This window comes from Hibiscus syriacus, unplaced genomic scaffold, assembly GCF_006381635.1.
Source record: "Hibiscus syriacus cultivar Baekdansim isolate YM2019G1 unplaced genomic scaffold, ASM638163v2 tig00111314_pilon, whole genome shotgun sequence".
In the NCBI taxonomy this organism is placed as follows: domain Eukaryota; kingdom Viridiplantae; phylum Streptophyta; class Magnoliopsida; order Malvales; family Malvaceae; genus Hibiscus; species Hibiscus syriacus.
The window spans coordinates 96,430-123,532 of record NW_024063056.1 but is presented as its reverse complement, the minus strand read 5'-3'; the positions used below and the strand labels follow the sequence as shown (position 1 = coordinate 123,532).

General features: G+C 34.4%; 2 protein-coding genes across 3 annotated transcripts; both read right to left on the bottom strand.

Annotated features, from left to right (window-relative positions):
- Window positions 1-3,837: 3,837 nt before the first annotated feature.
- Window positions 3,838-9,875, bottom strand: LOC120158477 (CDPK-related kinase 3-like). Of its 2 annotated transcripts, XM_039169299.1 has the most exons (11): window positions 9,077-9,875; window positions 7,852-7,982; window positions 7,524-7,565; window positions 7,135-7,243; window positions 6,953-7,031; window positions 6,135-6,431; window positions 5,776-5,885; window positions 5,021-5,128; window positions 4,706-4,768; window positions 4,267-4,434; window positions 3,838-4,160 (listed from the first exon to the last, which is right to left on the bottom strand). In XM_039169299.1, the coding sequence occupies exons 1-11, from the start codon at window positions 9,629-9,631 to the stop codon at window positions 4,023-4,025; spliced, it is 1,800 nt and encodes a 599-aa protein (XP_039025230.1). In that variant the 5' UTR covers window positions 9,632-9,875; the 3' UTR covers window positions 3,838-4,022. The 2 variants fall into 2 exon arrangements, with proteins under 2 accessions (XP_039025230.1, XP_039025231.1); XM_039169300.1 differs by lacking the exon at window positions 3,838-4,160 and having other exon boundaries at window positions 4,292-4,434; window positions 4,706-4,784; window positions 9,077-9,874.
- Window positions 9,876-18,658: 8,783 nt separating this feature from the next.
- On the bottom strand, window positions 18,659-19,078 carry LOC120158476. Its single transcript, XM_039169298.1, has one exon. It carries the CDS (start codon window positions 19,076-19,078, stop codon window positions 18,659-18,661), a length of 420 nt encoding a protein of 139 aa, XP_039025229.1.
- Between the last annotated feature and the right edge of the window lie 8,025 nt (window positions 19,079-27,103).

The following is a 27,103-nucleotide window of genomic DNA, read 5'->3' as shown; positions in this document are numbered from 1 at the left end:
AAAGAATTAAAAATTAAATATATGAACTTTTAATTTTTAATTAATAGAGACAATTTATAATTGATTTTTAAAAGTTTGACCGTCCCCAGCGGAGTCGCCAAGCTGTCGTAACCGGATTTCGTCCGGGCACGAAATATTTACTTGACGGGAAAAATGATGTGAATAAATATTATTATTATTTTTTTTTTTAAAATAATTTGGAGTCGCCATCGGCCTTTTGGGTTAGGTAGGTCGAATACCTAAAAAACATCTTTTAAAAGAGTTTTTAAGAAAACATCAGTTAAAAGATAAACTGATCTGCGTTTAACCAAAAATTCATTCTTTTTTATTAATAAAAAGGGATTCGTGGTCGGTTACGTTTAGGGAAGGATTAGCACCCCTACAACGCCCAAAATTGGTACTTTTTAATTATAAATTATCTCTATTATTGGAAATGTAAAAATTCAAAGATATATTTAATTCATAATTCTATTGTTTCAAATAATTTTAAGAAAATATATTAATATACATAAATAATATATTTACTTATTTAGAAATATCAGAAAAGGGCTTCTAGGTATTTTAAGACAGCTCTTTTCTTTAATATTTAAAAATAAATACCAAAAACCTTTTATTTTAATATAGTAAGATATTTATTTATTCAAAAATATCAGAAAAGAGCTTCTAGGTACCTTAAGACAACTTTTTTCTTTGATATTAAAAATAAATATCAAAATATGATTATTTTTCTTAAAAGTAATTTATAAAATTAAATTTATAAATAGGATTTTTATTTAAAGAACAAATAGAATAAATAAATAAATATTATATATATATTTATATAACTTAATAATAATAATAATCATGAAGATAATAATTTAAACATATATCAAAAGTAATAATAATAATAATTAAAATGAAAGAAAACAAAAGTAATAATATTAAAACTATTGGATCATATTCATAAATATATGAACCTAAAATGTAAAAAATAATAAGACTTATGGTTAAATTTAAGATTATATAAAATTTAATGATCAAATTATAAAATATAAATATTTAAGAGACATGGTCAGAATTATCATAAAATATAAATACTAGTAGTATAATTAGCCATTAATAATTTAATAGGTGATTAAAATAGAAATATTAAAATTATTAGGGACTAAATGTGATATTTATCCTAAATATATTATTTAATACTGGTAAGGACTAAAACATAATAAAATAAAATTCGAATACTGAATTAGAACATTCAAAAAATTAGTTTTAGTGACTAAAATGAATAATTACAAAATTTAGATGGCTACGGAAAGGGTTTTACCCGTATGTAAAATTACACAAGGGTCCCTCCTCAAAACGGCGTCGTTTGAGGAGGGATTTATATTATACCAAACGGCTGGCCCGAAGGGCCAGCCTCCTCATTTCTCTTCATTCCACTTCTCTCTAACTGAGAGAGAATTTAACATTCTCTCTCGGTTCTCTCTTCAATTCCCTCATCTGAGGGAATTGAGCTCCGGTCGACGGCCGTGCTTTGGTCTCGACCACCGCCGCCGACTACCATATACGGTGGTCGGATTTTTCATAAATACCCCAAAATAAAGACCCGAACCTCCCAAGGCCGAATCTGGTTTTGGTTTGCCCTAAAAAGCTCTGGATCGGAGCAGATCTAGAGAAATACCTTCGGGTATTTCGAATATTTCCTCGGTCCGTAGCATCTCCGGTCACCGTGTGGTTTCCTCGGTAAGTTCTTTCTCCTTTCTTTCTTTCTGTTTTGTTTGCTGCTGAGGGTTGTTATTATTTTTTCTGTTCGGTATTTCTTTGTTGCTTTTTTTTGGTCTGTTGGTTGTTGTCTCCGTTGCTTTCTGTGGCTGTGGTTGTCCGTTCTTCTGGTTTTTTTTTTCTTGCAGGTGGGGTGGCTTTTATAGCCACCACCGAGGCTCTCGTTGGACCGGTTCCAGAGATGAAAGGCCCGGTGAGTCACCATAGCTATGGTGGTGACTCACCATAGGGCTCAACGTGGGTAGCTTCTCGACGTTCTGGAGTGTCGGCAGCATCTGTTGGACCACCTGGACTCATCGGAAGCGGCTGGAGGCATCTAGAAACGGCTGGCTGCTAGGGTTAGAAACCCTAGGGTTTCCCATCTGGAACCTTTTTGGGCCGTTGGATCTTGCCAGATCCAACGGCTGATGATGTTGACGGCGGCTGGGGGCTAGGGTTTGTAAACCCTAGCTGAAACCCTAAATCAGTTTAGGGTTTCAGTTTGGGGTATGGGTCGGTTCTGGTTGGCCATGGTATTTGGGCTTGTAAATGGGCTTCTAATTTTGTAATTATTTATTAAATAATAATAATATATAATATTAATAATAATAATAAATACTAATAATAATAATAATAATAATAATAATAATAATAATAATAATAATAATAATAATACTAATAATAATAATACTAATTTTAAATGAAAAAAATGATGTCTACACCATGTATAGACATTTCTTCAATTCAGAATTAACATATATATATATATATTTGTTTTAATAGAGTAGTAAACAAGATAATATTTATTTTGATTAATAAATCATTAAATAGTAGTAAATGATTTATGTTGTCTAAATTTTTGTTCATATTAAATTTCAGATCAAAACTTTAACAATCCTCATTCCGTATTCCTAATCAAATAATAATAATAACAATTAAGGTAATCTATATACTGTCTACGGCTGGAAGGGGACAAATAAGGGCATCTATATACAAAAAGTCAAATTGAAGACGCGTTGGTTTCACATTATGGCAAGACCAATTTCATCAGGTTAAGATGCCCTTAAATTATTTTTTTCACCAGTTACTAAAGCATTAGGATTTTTTTTATTAATCTAGGGTAAATATAATACAATATCTGTTCAAATATAACTTTCAATCATTTCACATTTGGATTGAAAAAGAAGATGAATCTGCTAGTTCAGAGTTTGAATCAAACGTGGTAAAACCAAGCCAATATCATTAACCTCGCCACTACATGCTCTCGAATCCTTGTTATTTTGCAAATAACCTTTGACCCCTGGGCTTTACGTTACCCCCACGGTAACTCCAAGCTCTCGGTTGGAAGGTCCAAGCAAATGTCCATTTAATTCAAAGCCCAAAATTTGGAAGTAAACATAATGTACAATTTACACAATCAACGCGGCATTTTTTGTTATAAGGTTCATATCATTAAACGAATCAATGATCCAAACATCAAAATAGAACATATGGGATCGGGAAGGATAATCCTTCAATAGGGTTCGTTAGATGGAGATAACGCTTAGCATCCCATTGTCGGGCGCATAAACAAACTGGTGGTGACTTTACGCAACCCAAACTAGAATAATGGGACTCAAGTCGCCCACAGAGGTGTTGAACCAAAACACGTCCACAAGGAGGGTTGGCCTCAAATGAAAGAACAGTAGAATAAAATGGAGAGCCTACCATCACTGAAGCAATACAGCGGTGTTAGCAAAAGCATTGATCCAGAGACCCCGACTAACGGGGTTCAAAACAGAGATAAGTTCACAGTGGTAGCAGGAAGGGGAGGAGCACACAGTTTCCGTTGACCGCTCATCCACATGGAAACCCCCTGATCCATTACTAACTCGCTGGACAGATCCAAAAAGGTACAGTATACATAGGTTACAAAACCCACGGGAGGGGCTATTTTCCTGAGAGCGACAAAGGAGGAAAGGGGCAGCCGGCTGCTGGACACGGAACAGCCTTCCACTAAGGCTTAGATCTAGTTTTGTGTCGAGAGAGAGAGAGAGAGAGAGAGAGAGCTTCGGCACCGTGTCTTTAGCTCAAATACATAAAGGCACAATATGAAATAAAATGGAACCAGCCAAAACCATATTCTCACTGTAAATTTTCCTCAACAATCTCAATAATAATATTCACTTATGCACATTTTTCCTCCTAATGCAAAAATAACTTTTCGAAAAAGAAAATTACAACAAGTCATTTCTAAATGCCATGAATTTTAAGAACTGTATATATCCAAAGGCTATATAGATTTAATGATTCCTTGTATTTGAGCTACGAAGAGTCACACCATGTAAAAATTTTGTATATCCAAGTAAACTTAGCTTTCCATCTGAGGTTCTTATCCAGTCTTTGAGGAATGAATAAGCTGAAGGGCCAACATTCAACTCCTGCAATCAAACCAAAAGGAGTCAAAACTGCATGACAACAACAACAACAAGAACACCAAATGAGGTAGTGAATCACTGAGATGCATGGAAGCAACAAGCAACGTACCCTCGCCAATTCTTCAATTGAGATTACTCTATTGCCGTCCTGTTCAAAATGTTCAAAAGCAGAGGATGCAATCTGCTCCCACCCTTCAACTGCTTCCAATTGATGTGTGCTAATTGCAGCAGCACAAAACTCTTCAAAGTACATTTTCCTATATGCAAGTGTTCCCAACTGAGCAGAAATGCAATGCAATGGTGAGGAACTGGAATTCACTTCGCAAATGAAGATCAAAGTATGGGGACGTGGAGATTGTCACGAGGTATTCCGAGAAAGCACAATCATTAAAAGGAAGAATTTTAAACATTTAACAAAGCAGTTTTAAATGAAAACCATTTTTCACGTCATGAAGACTCGGATAAAATGTCTAACCAAAAAGACTAAACCGTGAGGAGAGAGCATAATATAAGCTGCTACCCAGGAGATATTCTGGTAAGAGCCTTACATTATTAAGAATGTCCGTTACCCGTGATTCACCCATTGCATCAGTAGCATTTCGAGCAAGTGCCTGAAAATTTGATGAGCTGATGTCGTATAAATATTTTATAGGTTATATAAAATAACAACCAAAAAGAAAAACAGAGAGATCAAAGATAAGGGCCCTAAAAAAGTGGGGAAAAAGATGGATAACTTAGATGCGCTATAATTGTCTAACTAAGTCAACATGAGATGCCAAAGATTTGGACAGAGATCAGATTGAAATCATTAACCATTTTAGTCTTAAAACTTGAATTGATAGGTTCATAAGGCAGTCGATTACCATTTTAAAGTTTTCAAGAGAGACACTTCCATCTCTATTCGGCTCCAACAGCGTGAATTGTGCTCTGAGATAAACCAGCTCATCTTCGGTCAATGCTTTCGAAAGAGCCTACAATATGCACAAAGTCAAGTTAGAGAGTGATAGAAAGCAAAATAAATGTTCATGCAACCGACCCTGCACATGAGCACATACTACAAGCTTTACGAAGTTAAAAACAATCATATTTATATGGATATCATGGTTAACTGCTTCAAAAGAAGATTCACACAATTTGTTCGCAGTCAAACATTCCGCCAAAATTAATTAAAGACTTGCATGGTATAAGAAATGCAATAGGAGTTTGTTTTTACACAAAATAGCCAAAAACCTAACTTCTTCATGTTTCCAATATAACATAACAATGATCTTAATTAAGATAAAGTGTTATCCTGAAAATACCAATTATAATTCAGAACACCTGCATTATGGCACTACTATCCACAAAAAGTTTACAGTTGAAACGGATGTTTGACAGTTTAACATAATCGGATAGTAGAAAAACCACAGTATTAATTCAACTGAGCTATTTTATATATCAATCTAAGATTTAACTAGGATTTTTGCAGCTTGCTGCAAAGCATTTGGCAACCTAGAGCAAGAAATACCCTTAAAGATATCGTAAAAGAGAGGAAATGAGCTGGACCCAGGGGAAAAAAGCAAAGGTTCAAAAAGCTAATGGTGCATTTCTGTCAGAAAAAATAAGAGAGAAACTGTACCTTTTGAGCAGCTCGTTTGAATGGTGTTGCATGCAGATACGACTTAACTGACTTATAGATCAGTATATCAAGAGGGACCAAACGACTGTCATCACGCAACCAAGGATGAGCTGAAATGTCATAAAAGTGAACCAATTAATCTTATTTGTGTCAACTGTACCAGCAAAAGTGACTGGCTTCCCAAACAAATGTAATTAATAGTTCCAGAATAGGCAAAATATCATAATTAAGTGTATCATAATTCATCTGATACAGGCTAATCCTAAAATTGACTAGCTTGTTGGACAAATGTAATTAATAATTTCCACAATGGGGTAAAATCCATGTGTTTACTAGTTAAACACATATTCCAAACTCACTTAAAGCTTGAACGGCAGTCATTCTTTTTCTGTAATCCTTGTTCAGGAGTCTCTTAACAAAATCTTTGGCCTCTGGCGAGACAGATGGCCAGGGCAAATCATCAAAATTGGGATCAGATCTTAGCACAGACCGAAAAATTCCAGATTCAGAACGTGCCCAAAAAGGTCGACTTCCGCATAACAAGATGTAGGTGATTACTCCGATGCTCCATATATCTGCTTCCAGACTATAAGATCTATGCAGAACTTCAGGAGCAACATAATAAGCACTTCCAACTATATCATTGAGCCTTTCATCTGTTACAAACATACAGGACACAAAAGTTAATAAAGAAAACATACTATTAGCTGTGGTTAGATATTCAGTCTAATGATATGCGATCATCCCAAAATAAAGTGGGAATAGGAAATTGATTGACATCCGACATAACTTTATCCGCTTCATATTACAATTTTTTTTAATTAATAACTCATTTAAACATGTGCAGGCATACTTAAATGCCAATTGTAATACCCTGCAAAATTCTGCATCAATAGAGCTTAGGAATTTAAGGTTTTATATGTATGAAAACAACTTAATTTATTCTCCAATTTACAGCAAAACAGAGGTGCTAGTACATTACAGCAAATTTGTAGATCTAAACTCAATTAACCTATAAGAATCTAAGAACATTACTCATCTAGAAAGAAGCAAACCAAAATATATGTGGTTGATTATCATCACTGATTCTAGTCTTTCATTTGATAGCATTACAGGAGTAATAAAGGTAAGTTCATTGGTGAACCAAGCTAAAGTTTAAGGTATGATCAGCCATTACCTGGCCTAATAAAGTCAGAAAGACCAAAATCTATTAGTTTCATGTCAGCATCTTCACTACCAGAAGTGAAAAGGAAGTTCTGTAGCTCAAGCAACAAAAAATATAATCAGAGATGTGATGTAAGCCAGAATATATAATTTACATCTTCACAATCCATAAAAATCAAATGCAAAAGTAAAAACCTCTGGCTTTAAGTCACGGTGCACAACTCCTTGAAGATGACAAAATGAAGCCACACTTAAAATTTGTACAACTATAGCTTTTGCATCTTCCTCAGTGTACCTTCCTCCCCTGTAATAGAGAAATTTTCATCTCATTATCCAATATAACTAATTAATCACAATAGGGGGCCTTTAGTCTTCTCTATATGTCAAATAAAATTGGGCTTTGCGCAGGGGGTGGAGGGGGATGGGTGGGTTGGGGGTGAGGCAGGGATCAAAAAGGTTGGGATAAAGACAGACAATGACATCTATCTAACCTTCTATTTTCTATAAAGCTAACGATAGTCGATATTAAAATACAATGTCTTAAAACTTGGTCTAAATCACATAAACTACAGAGAGCAACTTACCTCGCCAAAATTCTGTCCAATAGCTCTCCACCTTCACACAATCTGATAAGATAAAGAATTCCATGGCCGTTAGGCCAAAATATAAAAAATGCAATACAATTTTTTATGATGCTGCAGTTGGAATATCACATGAATTTCTACTGAGCAAATTTGACCAGATATTATTTTTATAATTCAGCATGCACGACGGTTCAAAATGTTATGAAAGTAAACCTACTAAAAACGGCAATGGAACTAACTTGAAGATAAAAAAATGAAACTAGAAAGGATAATTCATGATCAACCAGTTTCATACAACAAATTTTAACAAAATCGAGAGAAGACATACTCCATGACTATGTACACATTATTGGCATCCTCACATGCATCATAAAATTGAACCAGATGCTTATGTCCTGATAGTGCTTTTAATATTTTCACCTCCCTTCGAACATCTTCAATTGATATTGCTGTTGTCATCTGTCAAATAAACCTGGTTAAAATGCAGTCATTGCAATCAAAAGTCCGTACTTTATCATTTTTGCCCTTGAGGAAAAAGAGCATAGCCCAAAGGGATACAGGGAATGGAATTTGACCCTATTCCTATTAAAGTCCCCACCCCAATAAAGACCAGGCCAAGCCCTGTGCTCAATCAACACATTTGATCACTTTTTTTTAGAACTTAACTGTGAAAAGGAAATCAAAAAGAGAAAGATAAAAGAATTATATCGGGAAGTTAACTACAAGTATAATGCAGACTACAGAACAATTATCTACTTAAATTATGAGAAAAGGAAGAAAAACTGGAATGATACCAAGTTAGAATATTAGAAGATAAGAAGAGTTACTTTGACTAAAAAATAAGGTAAAACAGGGTTGTCAACCACACATGCAAGCACCTGCTATGTCACTATGTAGGCGGAAAAATAACCTGAGGATTTAGCGCATAAAACGTGGATATTACACCAAAAATATCATTTGAGAAACAAAGTTTTCATTCCAACCTAATTCTATTGTGCTTGATGTGGCTACAGTTTGCATTCCCATTTCAGACTTCAGATACAAAAAGATCTCAAGTCACCCGTATTATTGATACAGGCACTAAATGATCCTCAAATAAGACAGATCCACCTTTGTCTTCTTTCTGTCTTCCAGAATTACAATAGCAATTGCGCTTTCCCCTAACCGACAAAAAGACACGGACCCGACACGGCTAATCAAAGCAAGAGTATCCTTTAAACTCTTGTATATCCTATACAGCTCAATGATCATCATCGATCTATAATTAGTATAGCTTATCTAACTCCTATTCTTCAACTAAGAAGAACAACTCCGGCAGAGTTTACTTGAATCAAGAAGACAAGCATCTATCTATTGTTCCGAATAGATAACAATACCATCATAATTAAAGGACCTTCTATTATGAATGTTGTAACGGAATCCAATTTAAGAACAATGCCTTCAAATGCATTAAGAAAACAACCTGAATATGTCAAGAATATATAAAATCAGCTAAAATTACGTTGTATGAAGAATGAAAAACGGAGAAATTAGTAGAAGAGCGAGCAGTGTACCTTAGCTTTTGAGATGATCTTAACAGCAAGAGGTTGATCCTTAAGCTCACCCTTTTTACCTCTAGCAGAGCAAGTGTGACCAAAATGTCCCCTTCCGACTTCTTTTCCAAGCTCATACTTGGCTCCAAAATTCTTGCCATAACCAAAGTTCTTATCCAACGCTTGCTCCGGCTCAGTTCCGCGATCCTCAGGGATCGGTCCTTCCTTCGGCTTACCGCCAAACCGCTTCACCAGAGAGGCCTTTATGTGTTTCGCGGGAGAAGGCGGCGGAAACGGCCTCCGGAATAACCTCCTCGGAGTCGAACCCCTTGAAGTCCTCGCCGGAGAAGGCGATACACCCGAAGGAAGCGGACTTGCAGATACTCCGTGCGGATACGGGCTGGGCCATGGACTCTGGCTCGAAGACCTAGCTGGAGTATTCTTCACAGAAGGAACATTAGCAGCACCATTAGCCGATTGTACCGAAGTTTCATCCCGATCCGCTGAAACCACCACTGTGGTGGTCGTCCCTTCATTTCCTCCTGATTGATTAACTTTGCCGTAACACTGCCCCATCCTAAATTAAACCCCCTCCGATCACAGCAAAGTCAAAAGTCCACACATGGGATGGTTCTAGTAACCTTCCTCCCTTCCCTACCTGGTCTGATAGCAGGAACAGAAGTGCGGCGAGAAAACGATAAAAGAAAAGAATGAAATAGAAACCCGAGTCAGGCAAACAGAAAACCAAAAAGTTAGACAAAGACACAGAGAAAGAGAAAGGTTGAGGAAATGAAATTATAAGGAAAAACTCATTATTTAATGTTTTGAAGATTAAATTTTAAAATTGGAAAATGTCTTGATTAATTTTGAGACGTTGGATTTGTAGAATCTTATTTAATTTATATGAAATCATATATATTTTTATTTATTTTTTTCAAAAAATATAGGGAAATTTCTTTCTCTTTTATTCGTATAAATTCCGTTTCGTTTTGTCTTTTGCTACTTTTCTTTGCCGTTATATTATTATTGTTTATCTTTAATCAGAAAAAAAAGGCGAGAGTTTTGATTCTATGCTTGTTCGAATACAACAGAGAGGGTATTTTCGGACTTTGAGTGGGAAATGTCGGGATAAGTAAATTACTAAAAACGCCTGAAATGGAAAGGTGGCATGTTTGGGTTGGTGAAGGAGTGTCCGCGTCGTGGTTCATTGTGGAATCGTAAAATATGGATTTGAGGGAATCAGAGCTGACGCAACGCTGGTCCAAGGTTCGAAATACACGACATTTCACTCGGATCGGAAATTTAGCATTGTTTCTAAAGAATGTAAGGAAATTTTTTTTTATAATACATAATTTAAATCATTATAAAAATTTTTATTAAAAAATAAATTTATAATATACATATCTTATAAAAATATAAAAAAAATTAATATGATTAGATATAAAATTATTAAACTCGTAAATAATTTATTATAAAATAAACATACTACTCAATAATGAATGAAGGTATAAAATTATAAGTTTTACATCAAAATCTTTTTTCAAACATAAAAATTAATTTTTTTTATATTTAGTTTAAAATTTGATTTTCAATCGTATTCTAAAAAAATATTTATTTTATTTTATTATAACTCTTATAAAAATGTAAATACAATATTAAGGAATACAATAGACAGAAAACATCGGTTAAATTATGAACATTATAAAATCAAATTATATTGTCGGACATCAACTCTTAGGTAATGAATTCAATATATAGAAAACGTCAGTTATAATCCTACTTGCAAAACCATCCATATAGACAAGGGAAATTTTAATTTTGGGGTCAAATTTTTAAAATTTTAAGAAGGATAAAATTTATAAAATTTTAGGGACTGAAGACAAATTTTTAATAAAAAATATATAAAAAAATTAAAATATACAATAATTTTAAATTTTTGAGAGATAATTATCTTCATCGGTCCGCCCATAAAACCTTGTTGTGATTTAAATCTACTTGATTAGATGCAGACAAAATGAGTCATAATCCAAGAGAAATTAACCATAATTGGGTTGAGAACACTGAACACGAGCCATTAATCACTTGTCGAGTAACTAAGCCGCCACCCTCAGGTGTAGGGGAGCCATTGGCACATAGTAGTGCCAAAAGTACAACCCACAACATTACAATCTCATAAAAAACAAGGAGAGGGCGTTGGAAAAGCAAATGAAGGTGAAAGCGGTGATAGGAAGTAAATGCGAAGGCATAATAGGTTGCTTCGGTGACTGGGGGATCCGATGAGGTAACAAGAGGAGGTGAAGAAACGAGGACATCAATGGCGACGGAAATAGCAGGCATAAATTATGTAAATTGTAACATTATGAAAAATGAGATGGAGCATGGCACTAGCGGAACACAGTGGAAACCTAGCCCTCTCCGTAAGGCCCCTTATTTTAAAAAAATAATTTGACCCCTCCACAAATTTTAAAAAAAATATTAATTCGTTTTTTTAAATCTATTAATTGTTTTAAATTCTTTGGAATTTTGATTAGACCTTTCAAATTTTCACTAAACCCTTGTTATTTTTACATTTTCATTAAGTCCATAATTTTTTAAACTTTTCATTAATATATATTTATATGTTTTTATGAAAATATTACGTGTTTTAATACAAAAAACAATTAAATAAAATACATATACAAGTTGTTTTAATATGTTCTCGTAATGCTTCATTTCAATATGTTATCTCAGTGTTTCACTTCAGTCAAATACGTTATGTATATAATTATTCCCTTTAAAATTCAAAATTAAGCGCGGAACCAACTTGTCTAAGTGATTAAATAAATCATTGTTGTTCCTAGAGGTCACGAGTTCGAGTACCAGCTGCAACATGGTGATTGAATGTTCATTGTCAAAAGGTTGAGAGTATTTAGAACATATACTACTTTATAATCACCTTAGCTTAATAAAAAAAAATATGTCACTAAAACATAAGAAAGGGTTGGGTTAGGGAAGAAAAACAAACAAGAGGAAAGACAAAGGAACATTGATAAAATGTATGTGTTGCGTAATATGGCTATCAGATAGAGCAAAATCGCAACTGATAATTTGAGAAAATAAAAATAAAGATAAAGAAGACACAAATTTTACGTGGAAAACCCCTAAATAATATAGGGTAAAAAACCACAAGCAAAGGTAGAAGAATTTCACTATCGGAAAATAGAAATAACAACTTCTCTTGATCTAACAAAGAGAAAACAATGACAATTCTCTCTTGATAAAAAGGAGAAAACAACTCTAAAGAAAACTCTCTAATTTCTCTAGTATTGGGAGAAAGCTAGAATGATTTGGGATGGTTTTGAAGCTAAATGGATTAGGGTATTTATAGTTGAAGCTTAAGAACTAATCTTGTAAATATCCTAAAATACAGGAACTAAATGAGCAATTTTTCTATGCCAATTTTTCAACCAAATTGCAACAGTAAATTTTGAATTTTACTGCTGCCAAATTCGGTGCATTAATGCACCGAAAATTGGTCACTTTTTTTACTTTCAATATTCCACTTGAAGATTTGATTGGAACAATCATATCTTCACATTATTCTTTCTACCTTGTACCATTCATGTTGCTTACGTCTCTGACAGGCCACAAGAGGATCGACACCAAGTAAATTTATCAGCATTGACCGTCTTTGTCATGAAATCTGATATGTTATCTTTGGTATGAATTTTCTACATATCTACCGCCACTTCTTCCACCTTTTCACGAACGAAATGGTACTGAACTCGTATGTGTTTTTTCCTTGAATGAAATGTTGGATTCGTTGCTAGATGGAAGGTGCTTTGACTGTTACAAAGCATATAAACATACTCTTGATTATGCCCGAGCTCTTCCAATAGCTTCTTCAAGTAGATTGCTTCTTTACTTGCTTGTGTAGCTGCTATATATTCTACCTTTGTTGTTGACGTAGCCACAATTGACTGCAATTTTGAAACCCATCTTATAGCTCCACCAGCGACTTTGAACACATATCATGTAGTAGATTTGCTTTTATCCAAATCCTCTGCATAGTCAGAATCGACATACCCATTGATAAGTAAGTTTGATCCTCCGTAACATAGTGTAACATTTGAGGTCCCTTTGATGTATCTCAAGATCCTCTTTATTGTATTCCAATGCTATTTACCTAGATTCGCCATGTAACGAACTCTCACTTCTTATGCAATGTCTGGTATTGTGCATATCATAACAAACATTAACTTCCCACTGTCGATGCATATGGTACTCGAGACATCTCCATCCTCTCTTCTTCACTGATATGACTCATACTGGAGGATAATTTGAAGTTAATAGGAAGAGAGGTAGAAATTGACTTACAATATTGCATGTTGAATCGTGACAAGATCTTTTTCAAGTAATTCTTTTGTTAAAGCCAAATCTTCCTATTACTTATGTCTTGGTGAATTTGTATCCCTAGAATCTTATTTATTGATCCCAAATCATTCATTTCAAATTCCTTAGCCAGTTGTGCCTTCAATTCTTCAATATGATCTTTGTTGGGATCTGCAACCAATATGTCATCCACATACAATAGCAATATAACAAAATCGTTTTCACCAAACCTCTTGAAATAAGCACAAGGGTCTGCATTAAGTCTGTTGTATCCAAGACACACAATGAAGGAATCAAATCTCTTATACCAACACCTTGGTGCCTATTTTAGACCGTAAAGAGATTTGTTCAACCTACAAACCAATTTCTTCTTTTTTTTTCTTCAAAACCTTCGGGTTGGAGCATGTAAATCTCTTATTCAAGATCTCTATGAAGAAAAGTTGTTTTAACATCTAGATGCTCTAGATGTAAGTTTAATGTAACACACATTGTCAAGACTACTCAAACCGTTGTTAGTTGAACCACAGGAGAAAATATTTCATTGAAATCAATATCTTATTTTTTGGCATATCCTTTAACCACCAGTCTTGCATAATACCTCTCCACTTGGTTGTTACCATTTTGCTTGATTTTGAAGACTCATTTGTTACCAATTAGCTTCCTTCCTTGTGGTAGTGGCACAAGGTCCCATGTATTATTTTTATGAAGGGCTTCAATTTCTTCTTGCATTGCAATCATCCACTGTAAAGCATATAAGTTGTTTATTACCTCTTGGAATGTTGATGGCTCATCGTCATCTGTTAAAAGATAGTATGTAATATTTTCTTCTATAATAGAATCTGAGTGCCAATTGGAACGTCTTTTCACACGATCTGATTGACGAGTTGTTGGAGCTTCAGAACTCTCTGGTTCTTGTTCATTATGTGTTGGTTTTACTTTAGAATAATCTTCTTATTCAAACTACTTTTCCACATGTATTTGTGTAGTCTCTGACTTTTCAGCTCTATCATCTTCTTCTTTTCTTTGTAGTTTATCTTCTACAAAGATAACATCCATGTTGATGATCATTTTGTGGGCAGTGATATCTCACAAGAGATACCCCTTCACTCCATCAATATACCCCAAGAATTTGCATTTCCTAGATTTTAAATCCAACTTTGAAATTTCTTGGGAGTTATACATCACATACACAATACTTTCAAATACATGGAGGTTTGAATAATTAGCTGGTTTACCATTCCACATCTCTATTGGTGTCTTCAGCTCTATTGCAGTTGATAGAACTCGATTCACCAAAAAACAGGCGGTATTGACTGCTTCTTCCAAAAATGATTTTTCTAGACATGCATCCCTCAACATTGTTCTTGTTCTTTCCAACAAGGTTTTGTTCATCCGCTCTACCACTCCATTTTGTTGTGGAGCGTATGTCACTTTGAATTGTCTTTTGATGCATTCTTTTCTGCAAAAGTCATCGAATTCTTCATTTGTGTATTACCCTCCATTATCTATTCGGAAACACTTGATTTTATTTCCAAAGTTAAGTTTCACCTGCGCTTTAAAGTTTTTGAAAGTTGAAAACACATATGACTTTTTCTTAGTAGGGTACACCCAACATCTCCTAGAGTAGTCATCAATAAATGAGACAAATTACTTTTCTCTACCTAGGGGTGTAACTGGTGCTTGTCATACGTCAGATTAAACCAATTCTGAACACTTTTGCCTCTAGAATTTGACATGTTGAATTTTAATCGGTGATGCTTACTTGTTATATAATACTCACACAAAGTAAGTGATACCTTTATTAAACTTGGAAGTAGCTTTTGCTCCACAAGGACTTTCATTCATTGTTCTGACATGTGTCCAAGTTTCTGATGCCATAGCATTGTAGAATCTGAACTACATGAGGCAACAAAGGCTTCTGCTTCTAGCAAAGTCTCTCCCTTCAGCATATACTAGTTTCCTGCTGTCTTTTCTTCTTTCATCACCACAAGCGTTCCATGGAACATCTTCATAGTTCCTTTATGCATTTCAATCTTACTTGCATTATTATCCAACAATCCATAGGATAATAAATTTTTCTTCAGGTCTTTCACGTGCCGCACATCTCAAACAACTTTAATTGTTCCATCATACACCTTTAATTTGATGGTTCCAACGCCGATGATCTTTAAAGCATGATCATTGCAACTATACACAGATCCTTATGAGACATGTTCATAATGATGGAACCATTATCTTCTTGAGGTCATGTGATAAGTTGCTTCCGAATCAATGAGTCATATATCTTCAAACATCTTTCTACCTTCCACGGTGGTTGATGCTTCACAACATAGAGCATCTCCATCATCTGAAGTGTTTGTGATATTACCTTGTGGATTAGAGTTTTTACCTAGACTCCAACAATCATTCTTCAAGTGACCATTCTTTTCACAGTTGTAGCACTTTAAATTCTTCTTGCTTCTCGACTTTGATCTACCATGTTTGTGACTATTTCTTTGGCCATGTTCTGTTGATCTCCATCTCATTATTGTCAACGCTTCTACTTGTTGCTAATTTACTTGTCTGTGTTCCTTACTTTTGCGCCGATTTTCTTCTTGTAGAACAGCAGCTGCAACGCCCTCGAAGACTAGACTGATGACATTACTGTTTGCCAAGTTGATGATGAGTTGATCAAATGAATCAGGTAGACTTTAAAGTAGAAGTTCAACACGTTCTTGTTCTCCTATTGTACAACTTAAAGATGTAAGCTGAGAAAATAAAGTGTTTAGTGTGTTTAAGTACTCCGTCACTGAAATAGATTCTGGTATCCGGAGAGTATACAATTTCCTCTTAAGGAAAATTTTATTGTGCAACGATATGGCCTTGTACAGTTTGGTGAGATGATCTCATAACTCCTTGGTTGTCTCCTCCTCCTCAATGCTTGATAATACTTCATCTGCTAATGCTAGATGAATGTTTGTCATATCATTCTCGTCCATCTCGTTCCATTTGTTGTCATTTGTGAAATCTACTGGCCTTTCACTGATAGCCGCTAGACAACCATCTTTCCTCATGATGGCCTTCATCTTCAATTTCCAAAATGAGAAATTTCTTCTATTGAACTTTTCAATATCAAATTTCGTTGTCATAGCTTCTATTACGGATAGCTCCCACTATTTCACTATTGTGGATAGTTTTCTAAAACCTTCAAAGAATGAGTAATACCTTCTTACTTTTTTATGTTGGAGGATCAACCTTTTGGTGGCAACCACAAAGATAATAAGTAGATATTACACACTCAAATCTGGCTCTGATACCAATTGTTGCACAATACAGCTATTGGATAAAGCAAAATCGCAACTGATAATTTGAGAAAATAAAAATGAAGATAATGAAGACATAAATTTTACGTGAAAAACCTCTAAATAATATATGGTAAAAACCACAGGCAAATGTAGAAGAATTTCACTATCGAAAAATATGAATTGCAACTTCTCTCGATCTAACAAGGAGAAAACAATGACAATTCTCTCTTGATAAAAAGGAGAAAACAACTCTAAAGAAAACTCTCTAATTTCTCTAGTATTGTAAGAAAACTATAATGATTTGGGATGTTTTTGAAGCAAGATGAGTTAGGGTATTTATAGTTGAAGCTTAAGGACTAATCTTGTAAATATCCTAAAATATAGGGACTAAATGAGCAATTTTCCCATGCCAATTTTTCAATCAAATTGCAGCAGTAAATTTTGAATTTTAATACTGTCAAATTCGGTGCATTAATGCACCGAAAATTGGCCATTTTTTTACTTTCAACAGTATGCTCGTAAACTAATCGAACCAATATGAATGAATGTATATTCACGTTCATTCATTTAATTTTAACCAAACAAATAAACAAACATAAATAAATGTAAACAAATGTAAATTTAAACAATTTATGGTTTTTTTCAATCTATCATAAATTGAAAGAGATATTGAACTGTTGAGAAATACGTATGCGAATAAATTTAAACGAACATAAACGAACATATTATAGAACGCTTCAAACATAAATGAACGAACGAGTTATTTATTCGTTTTCGTTCATTTAATTAAACAAACAAAGAATTTTGTTTATGTTCTCTCATAAATAATCAAGCTTATCATCGAATGGTTCGTTGAACGTTTGATTCATTTACAACCCTAGAAAAATGATGAGTAGCTAAAGGCAACAAGAGACAACCAACCTTAAGACCAGACTCGTCTTTAAACGAGAAAATTAAAGACATAAGTTAGAGTAAGTTTGAGAGAAAAATGCAGTACAAGTATGTTTGATATGCTTAAGCTAAAATTTGACACCGTTAGGAAAGATTGCTTGTTTCGAGTACCATATTCCAGTTCCAGACAAGCCTAATTTTTTATACGTGTGTTGTTAAGTTGGTATTTTTATTGTTTCTATTTCTTTTCTAATTAGACTAATAATAAGTAAATGTTACAATTTGGATATATATACATATATATTTTAAAAATAATAAATATTTTTTGATAAATTATCAAGGGACCTATGAGGTTCATTGCCCATAAGTCTGAGATTTTAAGTTGAAACAATAGTAAAATAGTTCCTTGTCAACACCCATGACCATTTAACTATGAGTGGATTTTATTTTGACCACCGATCTTTTAATTTTATCAATCAAATCACTTAATTATTTAAGTTATGTCGATCCAATCACATGTCGTTAACATTTATCGTAAGTTTTGATGTGACAATTATTAAAATTGATATAAATACACGTCACCATTTGATTAGAGGACTAAATTTGTTGAATAAATTAAAATTATGACCAAATTAATAGAATATGTAAGTATAAATGACCAAATGTGCAATTATACCAATTTACTAATTGATATGTCAGCAATGCTATTAAATATTTAATTGCCTATAGTTTGATTAAAATCATTTAAATAATTAGGTACAATTTGGTATTATTTTTGAAAAGTGGAATTTAAAAGTACCATAAAAAACACTTTTAAAAGTGTTTTTGAAAATTGCAGTTTAAGATTTAATTGTTTAAAATTATTGTTAAAAGTGATTTGAAAAAATAAAATCAATTTTAGACATTATGTTGTAAATTAATTTTTTTTTGATAATTCCATTTCATTAACCAAGAAAGTATGAGGTCTGCTACATATTACATCATACATTAAACATCAAATTACAAGAGCATCCAATAAAAGCTAAACAATTAACACAACAGGGAAAATAATATAGTATTAAGTCGTAGTTTGAGGTATACCCCAGCTTGCACAGAGGGCAACATTTCTCGGGTCAGTTGTGTTAATAAACTTCCCCATCAACCGGACCCGAACAGCTTCCTTGATGTCCAGCAATACAACATCCACCGATCTTGTACTGCCCCCAAATAACATGTTGTTTATCTCCTTCCAGATGCAGTAAACGTGACATGCCCAAGCGAGCTTGAGAACTTTCACAATGAGAGATTTCCTTTTGAGACAATGGGTCGCCCAAGCTAATTCCCCATCCCAACTACTGACCATACGGAATACACCACATAAAGTAAGGATAGTACCCCATTGACTTTTAGCAAAGCTACAATCGAAGAAAAAATGCTCTCTGGACTCTGCCTCAAGACCACACAACAAACATTTATCATCATCAATACTTAGACCCATTTTTAGAAGTCTAACCCCGTGTAGAAAGCCTATTTAACATATCCATCCATACAATAATGTTGTGCTTAGGGATACGCCCAAGGAACCAGACTAAGTGTTGCCAAGTGACCTTGGGTACCTTTATGCGCATGTCTTCCCAAATACGTCTCGTATTGAGGTCAGAAGCCAGACCATCAAAGAGATGAAAAACATTAGGCCTAATCTTTAAGAGATATTTGAAGTTCTAGGTAATATTATTGGGGATATTCAACTGCAAAAAATCACCACTTCTAATCACGTAGGACCGCATCCAAGCGACCCAAAGAGAGCCCTCATCGGCTAACATCTTCCTGATTAACTGCACAATGCAGGCCTTATTCCAGCCACCAACATCTTGCACGCCCAGACCCCTCTCAGACTTTGATAAGAAAATTTTCTTCCAACTGACACGAGCACCTTTTGCAGGTAAATCAGACCCCTTCCAAAAGAATCTAGAACATAAATGCTCAACCGTTCTAATAATCTCTTTTGGCAGAATTAACTGCCTACACCAGAAGTTAGCCATGCTGAATAAAATAGCTCAGATCAATTGAAGTCTTCCAGCAAAGAGGAGATGCTTGTTGGATCATAAATTCAGTTTAGCCTTAATTTTATCAATGAGGCTACAACAGTCTTTCACAATTAGCTTTATAGACACCAGTGGAACACCCAAGTATCTCACCGGGAGACTACCCAGGTTAAAACCAGTAATATCCCTAATGGCAGCACACTGCTGAGTAGAAATTCCAGCAGAGTAAATTTCACATTTACTAGCATTCAGCTTTAAACCCAATATAGTGTAAAAAATATCCAAGACAGCTTGCACCCCAATGACCGAATCCATAGAGCCTTTGAAGAAAATGAGTAAATCATCCGCAAAGCAAAGGTGGGTGATTCCAATTTTTTTACATTTAGGGTTGAAATTAAACACCCCCTTTGAAGCAACCACATTCAAAAGACTGTATAAGACATTCATAGCCATGATAAAAATGTAAGGTGAAAGGGGTCCCCCCTGTCTAACACCTCGAGCACCCTTGAAGTAGCCAACAAGGCTACCATTAATAATAATTGAATAGTTAGGGTTTATAATAAAAGCCCATATCCAGCCAATGAACCTCTCAGGTAAACCCAATGCATGCAAGATAACCCCTACAAACTCCCAATCTAAAGAATCGAAAGCCTTATGCAAATTGATTTTAAGAGCACATCTAGGTGAGATATTCTTCCTAGAATAACCCCTAACAAGTTCCTGGGCTAGAAGAGTATTATCTAAAATGTTTTCCCCCTTCACAAATGCATATTGAATCATTGAGATCATGCTAGGGAAAACAACAGATAACTGATTCACCAAGATTCTAGTAGCAGTTTTATATATTACAAAACAACAAGAAATGAGTCTATAATCCTTAACCATGTTTGGGTTGGGGACTTTTGGGACCAGGACTACAGTAGTAACATTAAAAGAAGAGATTATTAAGGAGTTTTCGAAGCAGTACCTGATAGCTGCCAAGAAATCATTCCCAACTAAAGGCCAAGCACTCTTGAAGAAGTCAGGTTAAAGTCATCTGGACCAGGGGATTTGTTATTCCCTTGCCCCCATATGGAATCTTTAATCTCAATAGCAGAAACTTCTTTGATTAAAACATCAGATGCACCTCTAGGCAAGGAATAATCGAGGAGATCCTTGATGACATTGACATTGCAATACTTAACCTCAGGATAGATTACCCCTAGTTGTTTCTTAAAGAACCGAATAACCTCATTTGACATGTCATCAAAAGAATCCAGCTTAGCCCCATCATGATTATAAAGAACCCGAATAGTGTTGCTCATCCTCTTTCTAGCCACCATGGAGTGAAAGAAGCGGGTGCCTTGATCGCCATATTTGATCCAGTCAGCTTTAGTCTTTTGCTTATAAAAACAGCTCCACCTACTCAAGGATTTGTAGCTCTCTCTCTGCCACCAATTCATCTTTGATAAAACTGCCAGCAACAGCATCATTCAAATTAAAGAGTTGAATATTTTTAAGTTCATCCATTTTCTTTTGAACCTTCCCTGAAATATCATGAAAGTGGGACTTGTTGAGCTCATTAAGGCAACATTTCAATCTTTTAAGCTTCAAGAAAAGTTCCTGAGTTGGATTGCCAGCAATCAGGGACTACCACGATTCTTTAACAATAGACATAAAGTCAGGGTGCATTGCCCATAAATTAAAGAATTTAAAAGGCTTCAGTTTAGCAATGAGAGCATTCTTGTGGAGCCAAACTAAAGCTGGGCAGTGATCCGAATCACCAAGAGCTTGAAACTCCACCACTGAGGCAGGAAAAGTCACAATCCAACTAGGATTGATAAGAACTCGGTCCAACTTGCAAGCCATGTAAGTGTTTTGTTGTTTGTTTGACCAAGTGAATAAAGGAACAGTAAACTGGTGGTCGAAAACCCCCAGCTCCTCTACACATCTCTGAAAATCAGAAATATCAGAGATAGTACTAGAATTAACTTCATTCGAACTTTCCTCCATATTTAGTATGACATTGAAGTCACCTTCAATTAACCAGACATCGTTTCCCACAGCACAATCCATAGCACTAAGATGATTCCAAAGTTGCATGCGAACAAGACCATCATTTGAGCCATACACCGCAATTATGAAAAAAATATCTATCACCAAAGTTACCCTTGATAGTAATACTTTGGTCGAAAACAGAACTGATAGAGTAGTCCAAATAATTCTGCCAAAACACCCAAATCCGACCGTTTTAGCATAACTATAGTTCCAACAGAATCCTCAATCAACAAACTTCTTTGACAAAATATCCCCAGAATTGTTCTCCTTAACTCTTGTTTCTAAAAGACATAAAACATTAATCTGACATCTAGCAGCCCATTTCAACACTTTACTCTGCTTTAGAGGACTGTTGAATCCCCTAACATTCCAAAAACACACTAGCATGTCAAAATAGTAGAGGAAGAAGCACCACCCATTTCCTCAATTTGTTTAACCTTGTCAACATGTTCTTTCTTCTTCAGTTTCAACTCCTGAACAATTTTTGACACACCTAAAACAACACCATTCTACTTCTTGCCAGAGTCACCAGGGGGTACACCAACCAAACTGTCAAGGTCAATTGAATTTAGAATGTCAAACTTATTCTTAGAACCTTCCCAACAGTTTTGTCATCCTTAGCAGGCCTACCTCTACCTCTTTTTAAAGGGGGATTATTATCCTTCTCAGTAATATCAGATTGCTTTAACCCTAGTTCAATTCCAACTTCAGCCTCATTTGACATTGGAATAGCATCTGAGTTCCCAAAACAAGCCCCATTAATCACTAAATTAGCAACCAAGTTGCTGCCAACAATAACAGTATGGTTGACCGCTTTAGCAATAGCCTCTCCTGACATTGAAATAGCACCTGAGTTCCCATAACAAGCCCCATTAGTCACTGTATTAGCAGCCAAGTTGTTGCCAGCAATAACAGTTTGGTTACCCACTTTGGCAATAGCATAACCATTATGCTCTATACCAGGGTTAGACCCCATTGATACTGAAGTTGAGTTTAAGCTTGTAGTAGCAGCCCCGACAGTAAAATTCTTAGCTCCTAAAGCATTTAAAGCTTCCTAATTAACAGATCCATCCGTCTTAGCTTCTTGCATAGGTGCTTTGGCTCTCCAAACACGTTCTACTCTCTTACCCTGAGGACAATACTTCACAGCATGTCCAAACCGGCCACAGTCAGCACATGATCTAGGCATCTAAGGTACAGAAACCCTGATTCTAACCAATAACTCATCACACAAAACCACATCAATATAATTTGGGAACTGAGACCCAGCAGAAACCTCTACACAAACACGATCACACTCAAGCCTTTCCCTGTTAGCAATTATCGAATCCATGTGAAGAGGCTTACCAATTGCACAAGCAATATAACTGAGCCCTTTCTTCGAAAACAATTCCAAAGGAACATTATATAGTTGAATCCAAACATGCATACAAAGTAAATCAAAATGCAATTCCTTCACGTTAGGTTCCCATTTCCTAAGGAAGATCGATTTATGTTGAACATGCCACATATCATTATCTAAAACCCAGTCCCTAGCAGAAGAATTAACAAACGAAAAGACAAATAAGTTCGATCCAGTTAAACTCACCTTGACCGGCGAATATTTTCCCCACATCAGGCCAACAGTTTTCTGGATGGAAGCAAAATTCAGAGCTGGGCTAACAAATTGGCTAACTAAAGAGAACCTCCATTCCAAGATCCCTTCCTCAAACACAAAGCGAGGCGGCTTCACTACGCAAGAACCCTCGACCACCGAAGGAGGGAATAAATCTAACTCCCGATCATTCCCCGCCGCGGAGAGTTTCCTCCAGTCCGTGACTCCCTCACCAACCATAAACCAACAAAACCCCCGAGAGAATATCCAGGATAAACAGAAAAGAAGCAAGAATCGCAGGAAAAATGGCCTCGTCTTCAACCGCTGTTAGCCCAGCTAACATGCACCGAGAGAGAAGACTTAACGTGAGACATTCTTAATTGTAATGTACCATTTTAATTTTTTAAATTAAAAAAATATTTTTTAGGATAAAAATATATTTTCACCTAAAAGTGATTTTTCATATCAAGATTTTTTTCTGCGGTCAAAAGCATTCCTAAATTGAGTGGTTTCATAGTAAAAGAGAGTATTATTCTCTATAAAAATCATGAATTCAAATATCTTAATCTACAAAGTATATATATGTATTGACTATTGTCAATAAATAAATAAAATTAAATAAATATTAATTATAATCATCAATGTATTAATTCGTTTTTTCAATCTAATTTTCTGTTTTTTTCCTTGCGCAAACGATTTTTTTTAATCGATGACAGATTGAACAAATTTGACTTTGTTATATGTTGTTTTCACTTGGTCGTCATAAAATTTAGAAAGTTAAAGAAGTAATAATTATAAGCACAGCCAAACACAATAACGACAATGATGATGTTAGTTGTGCAACCCCATGTCATCGGCAAAAAAAGGACAATAGTCAAATAAATAGAAGTTAATTACTTTATAAGATTTAATATAAAAAATATTTAAATTATTGTAAAATGTTGCATATTCTCATATTTTATATTTTTATATAATGAAAACTTTTAAAAAATAATTCTTAAATTATATAAATATATTGGATATGTGAAAATTAAATATATTTAATATCTTTGTCATATCAACTTTAAAACACGCTCCTTATGAACAGATATATAGTCAATTGTTGAAATTTTATATCAAATATTAAAAGAGGCGAGGGAGGCATGTCTTATATGCACATTGCTGCCGTGAATTAGTTGTAGAATGAAGTTGAGTCATTAGTATTTGGGTAAAACGAATTAAATATATTTTTGGCAGCACATACTTAAACTTTTTTTCTTTCAAATTTAATCTAATAATACATCACCATGTGTATCCTATCTGCTTTACTATAAATAAATTGTGCAACTTTGAAAATTATACGGTAAAATCTTTTATAATACATTCGATTTGAAGCGTCCAAATACGAAGTAAGTAAAAACTTATATATTGACGTGGAAATAAGTCGTACTCTTATTTAGTGGATTAGGTAGGATTTTATCACTCCAATATAATTAATCAATTTGGACCATATATATGATCGAAATTTGAATTTTATCACTTAAAGTTATTAGAAAGGAATGCAAAACCTACAAATTTAGATGGAAAGGAAGGGTTTTTAATCTTATATGGTTAAAATGCTTGATGCTTTTAATGACTTGATTTATGACTAATCGTTACGAAAACATAAAATTGGCCACACGTATGATTCCCCAGCTAACAAGAAGCCCCCCCCCCCCCCCAATATTGCATTGTCGGGAAAAGGTTTACTGTCGATGAAGTTGATTTAGGTGGTTGATAATCTAGCATGCATTAAAGCCAATTTGTTGAACCGGGCCATCGGCAAATGCTGAATTAATACGACGGGTCAAGAGAGAGACCCATAAACTTAAAATTGGCCACACAGGTTGGGGTCTGATCTGCATGGGAAAGAAATAGGTAAAAAAAAAGCCTTATTGACCGGTGGGCATCCATTCTTGTATTTATATAAATGTTAGGTGATATCATGTAAACACAACTCCCCATTGCTTCAAGACACGACCCTCTACCAAAGGTTCCCCAAACCAACTGGATTTGACAGATAATACTTAGGAGCGGAAATAACTGTTGAGGTTGGTGGAACTTATAATTGGCCATAATGTCAATTTTCAAGGCAAAGGGACCCTAAGTAGCGGTTTAAGTTGATTAGTTCCACGAAGATAAGGGTAGGAGCCTGGGCTCTGCCACATAATTGGCCCACTGTGTAGGTTCTTCCCCCCAGCCCCTCTCTCGGACTAATAGATCGTACGTTTCTGTGGGCTTTAATAATTAATATACCATGCATTCAAAGAGTGCTTTGAAATAGGTATAATGACAAACTTTAGTCTGTAAAGTTTGTATAAATGGTTATTTCGGTCCATATTCGTTTTTGGAGCATTTTAGTCCTTTACGTTTGTACAAATAATCACTTTGTCTTCTGTTCTGTACATTTTAATCTTAATATTTTATCTTTTTGTCAAAATAATCTCTGTTAAATGAAAACAGTTGGTTGAATAACAACTAACAAATGTTGCTGACTACTTGATATTGAGATGCATTCCAACCAAACCTTGCTTCAATGTCGAGTGAGGAATTAGGCATGAATAGCATTCCTATTCAAGATAACCAAACATGTTATTAAAATATTGAATACGCTTCACCATTAATCACGTCTTTTCTATTTTAGTCACTTATTGTTATTTTTTCTTCCGATAATGCTGAGAAAAACAGTACAGTCTAAAAGATCCAACAGGGCAGCTACCTCCATAGGAGGTTCGTTGAATAATTGTACTCCAATCGAATTCCTCTTCGCCAATTGATTATAAAAGTGCTATTAACATTAGTTTTCTTCTTTGTTTTGATTAATCACGTCTCATATATTATGTTTTTGGATCAGTCAAGTTTCTGGGAAGTAGTCATAGTTAATTATATAACGTACAACTACTTAATATATTTGTTCTTTATCGGCATTTTAGACCAACTTGACTGTGACCTTTATTTCTTAAGTAATGAGTTGAATACCTTAACCACTGTATATGTCTCATTAGATGTGATTTCTGACAAGTAATACTTTAATTTCACGTCTTTTTTTATATATGTAAAAGCACATATCTATACAATCATACATTATATTGTTAATTTGTTGCTCGAACCTTCAAGGATTATATTGAGGGGGGAACTACTAGTCATTAATCTAACAAACAAATTTTAATTTCATATGATTTACTCATTAAAAATATTAAATAGTTATAATTTTGTGACCTATCATATATATAAAAGTACAAATCCGAAGAAACTTTTGAATTGATGGAAATATTTGTTATGATTGATTATATTATTAAATTGACGGCATGTCCTGATCTAAATTGGGGAATCACCTCTTACCTAAACTTGTATGTACCAAAAAATATTATTAAATTGATATTAATACTCGCAATTATTCAATGGTAAAAGTACTATTGATTAAAATAGTTTAATTTTATAAAATTATAACAATATTAAAATAGACTTTGTATTCATATTAAATTATAATTTTAGATTGATTATCACTTAATTAATATTATAATATTATATCAATTAAAACTAAAAAAATCAACACTACAAAGAGATGCAACATATTTGGGAAATCACAAAAAAAACTTATTAGTTCTGCCCTTGAACTTAAAGGAAAAATTCAATGTGGTTCTTGAATTTCTTTTCGCACCTAATTAAATTTTAAATTCAAGAAATTAATTAATATAATCCTTTATTAAAAAAAGTAACATTGATTGTTACAATATTAATGTGATGATCCACAATACTCATATGATAGTTTACAATATTGACATGATAAACGTACGTAATGGATTCTTTTAGAAATTAGACTATCTTT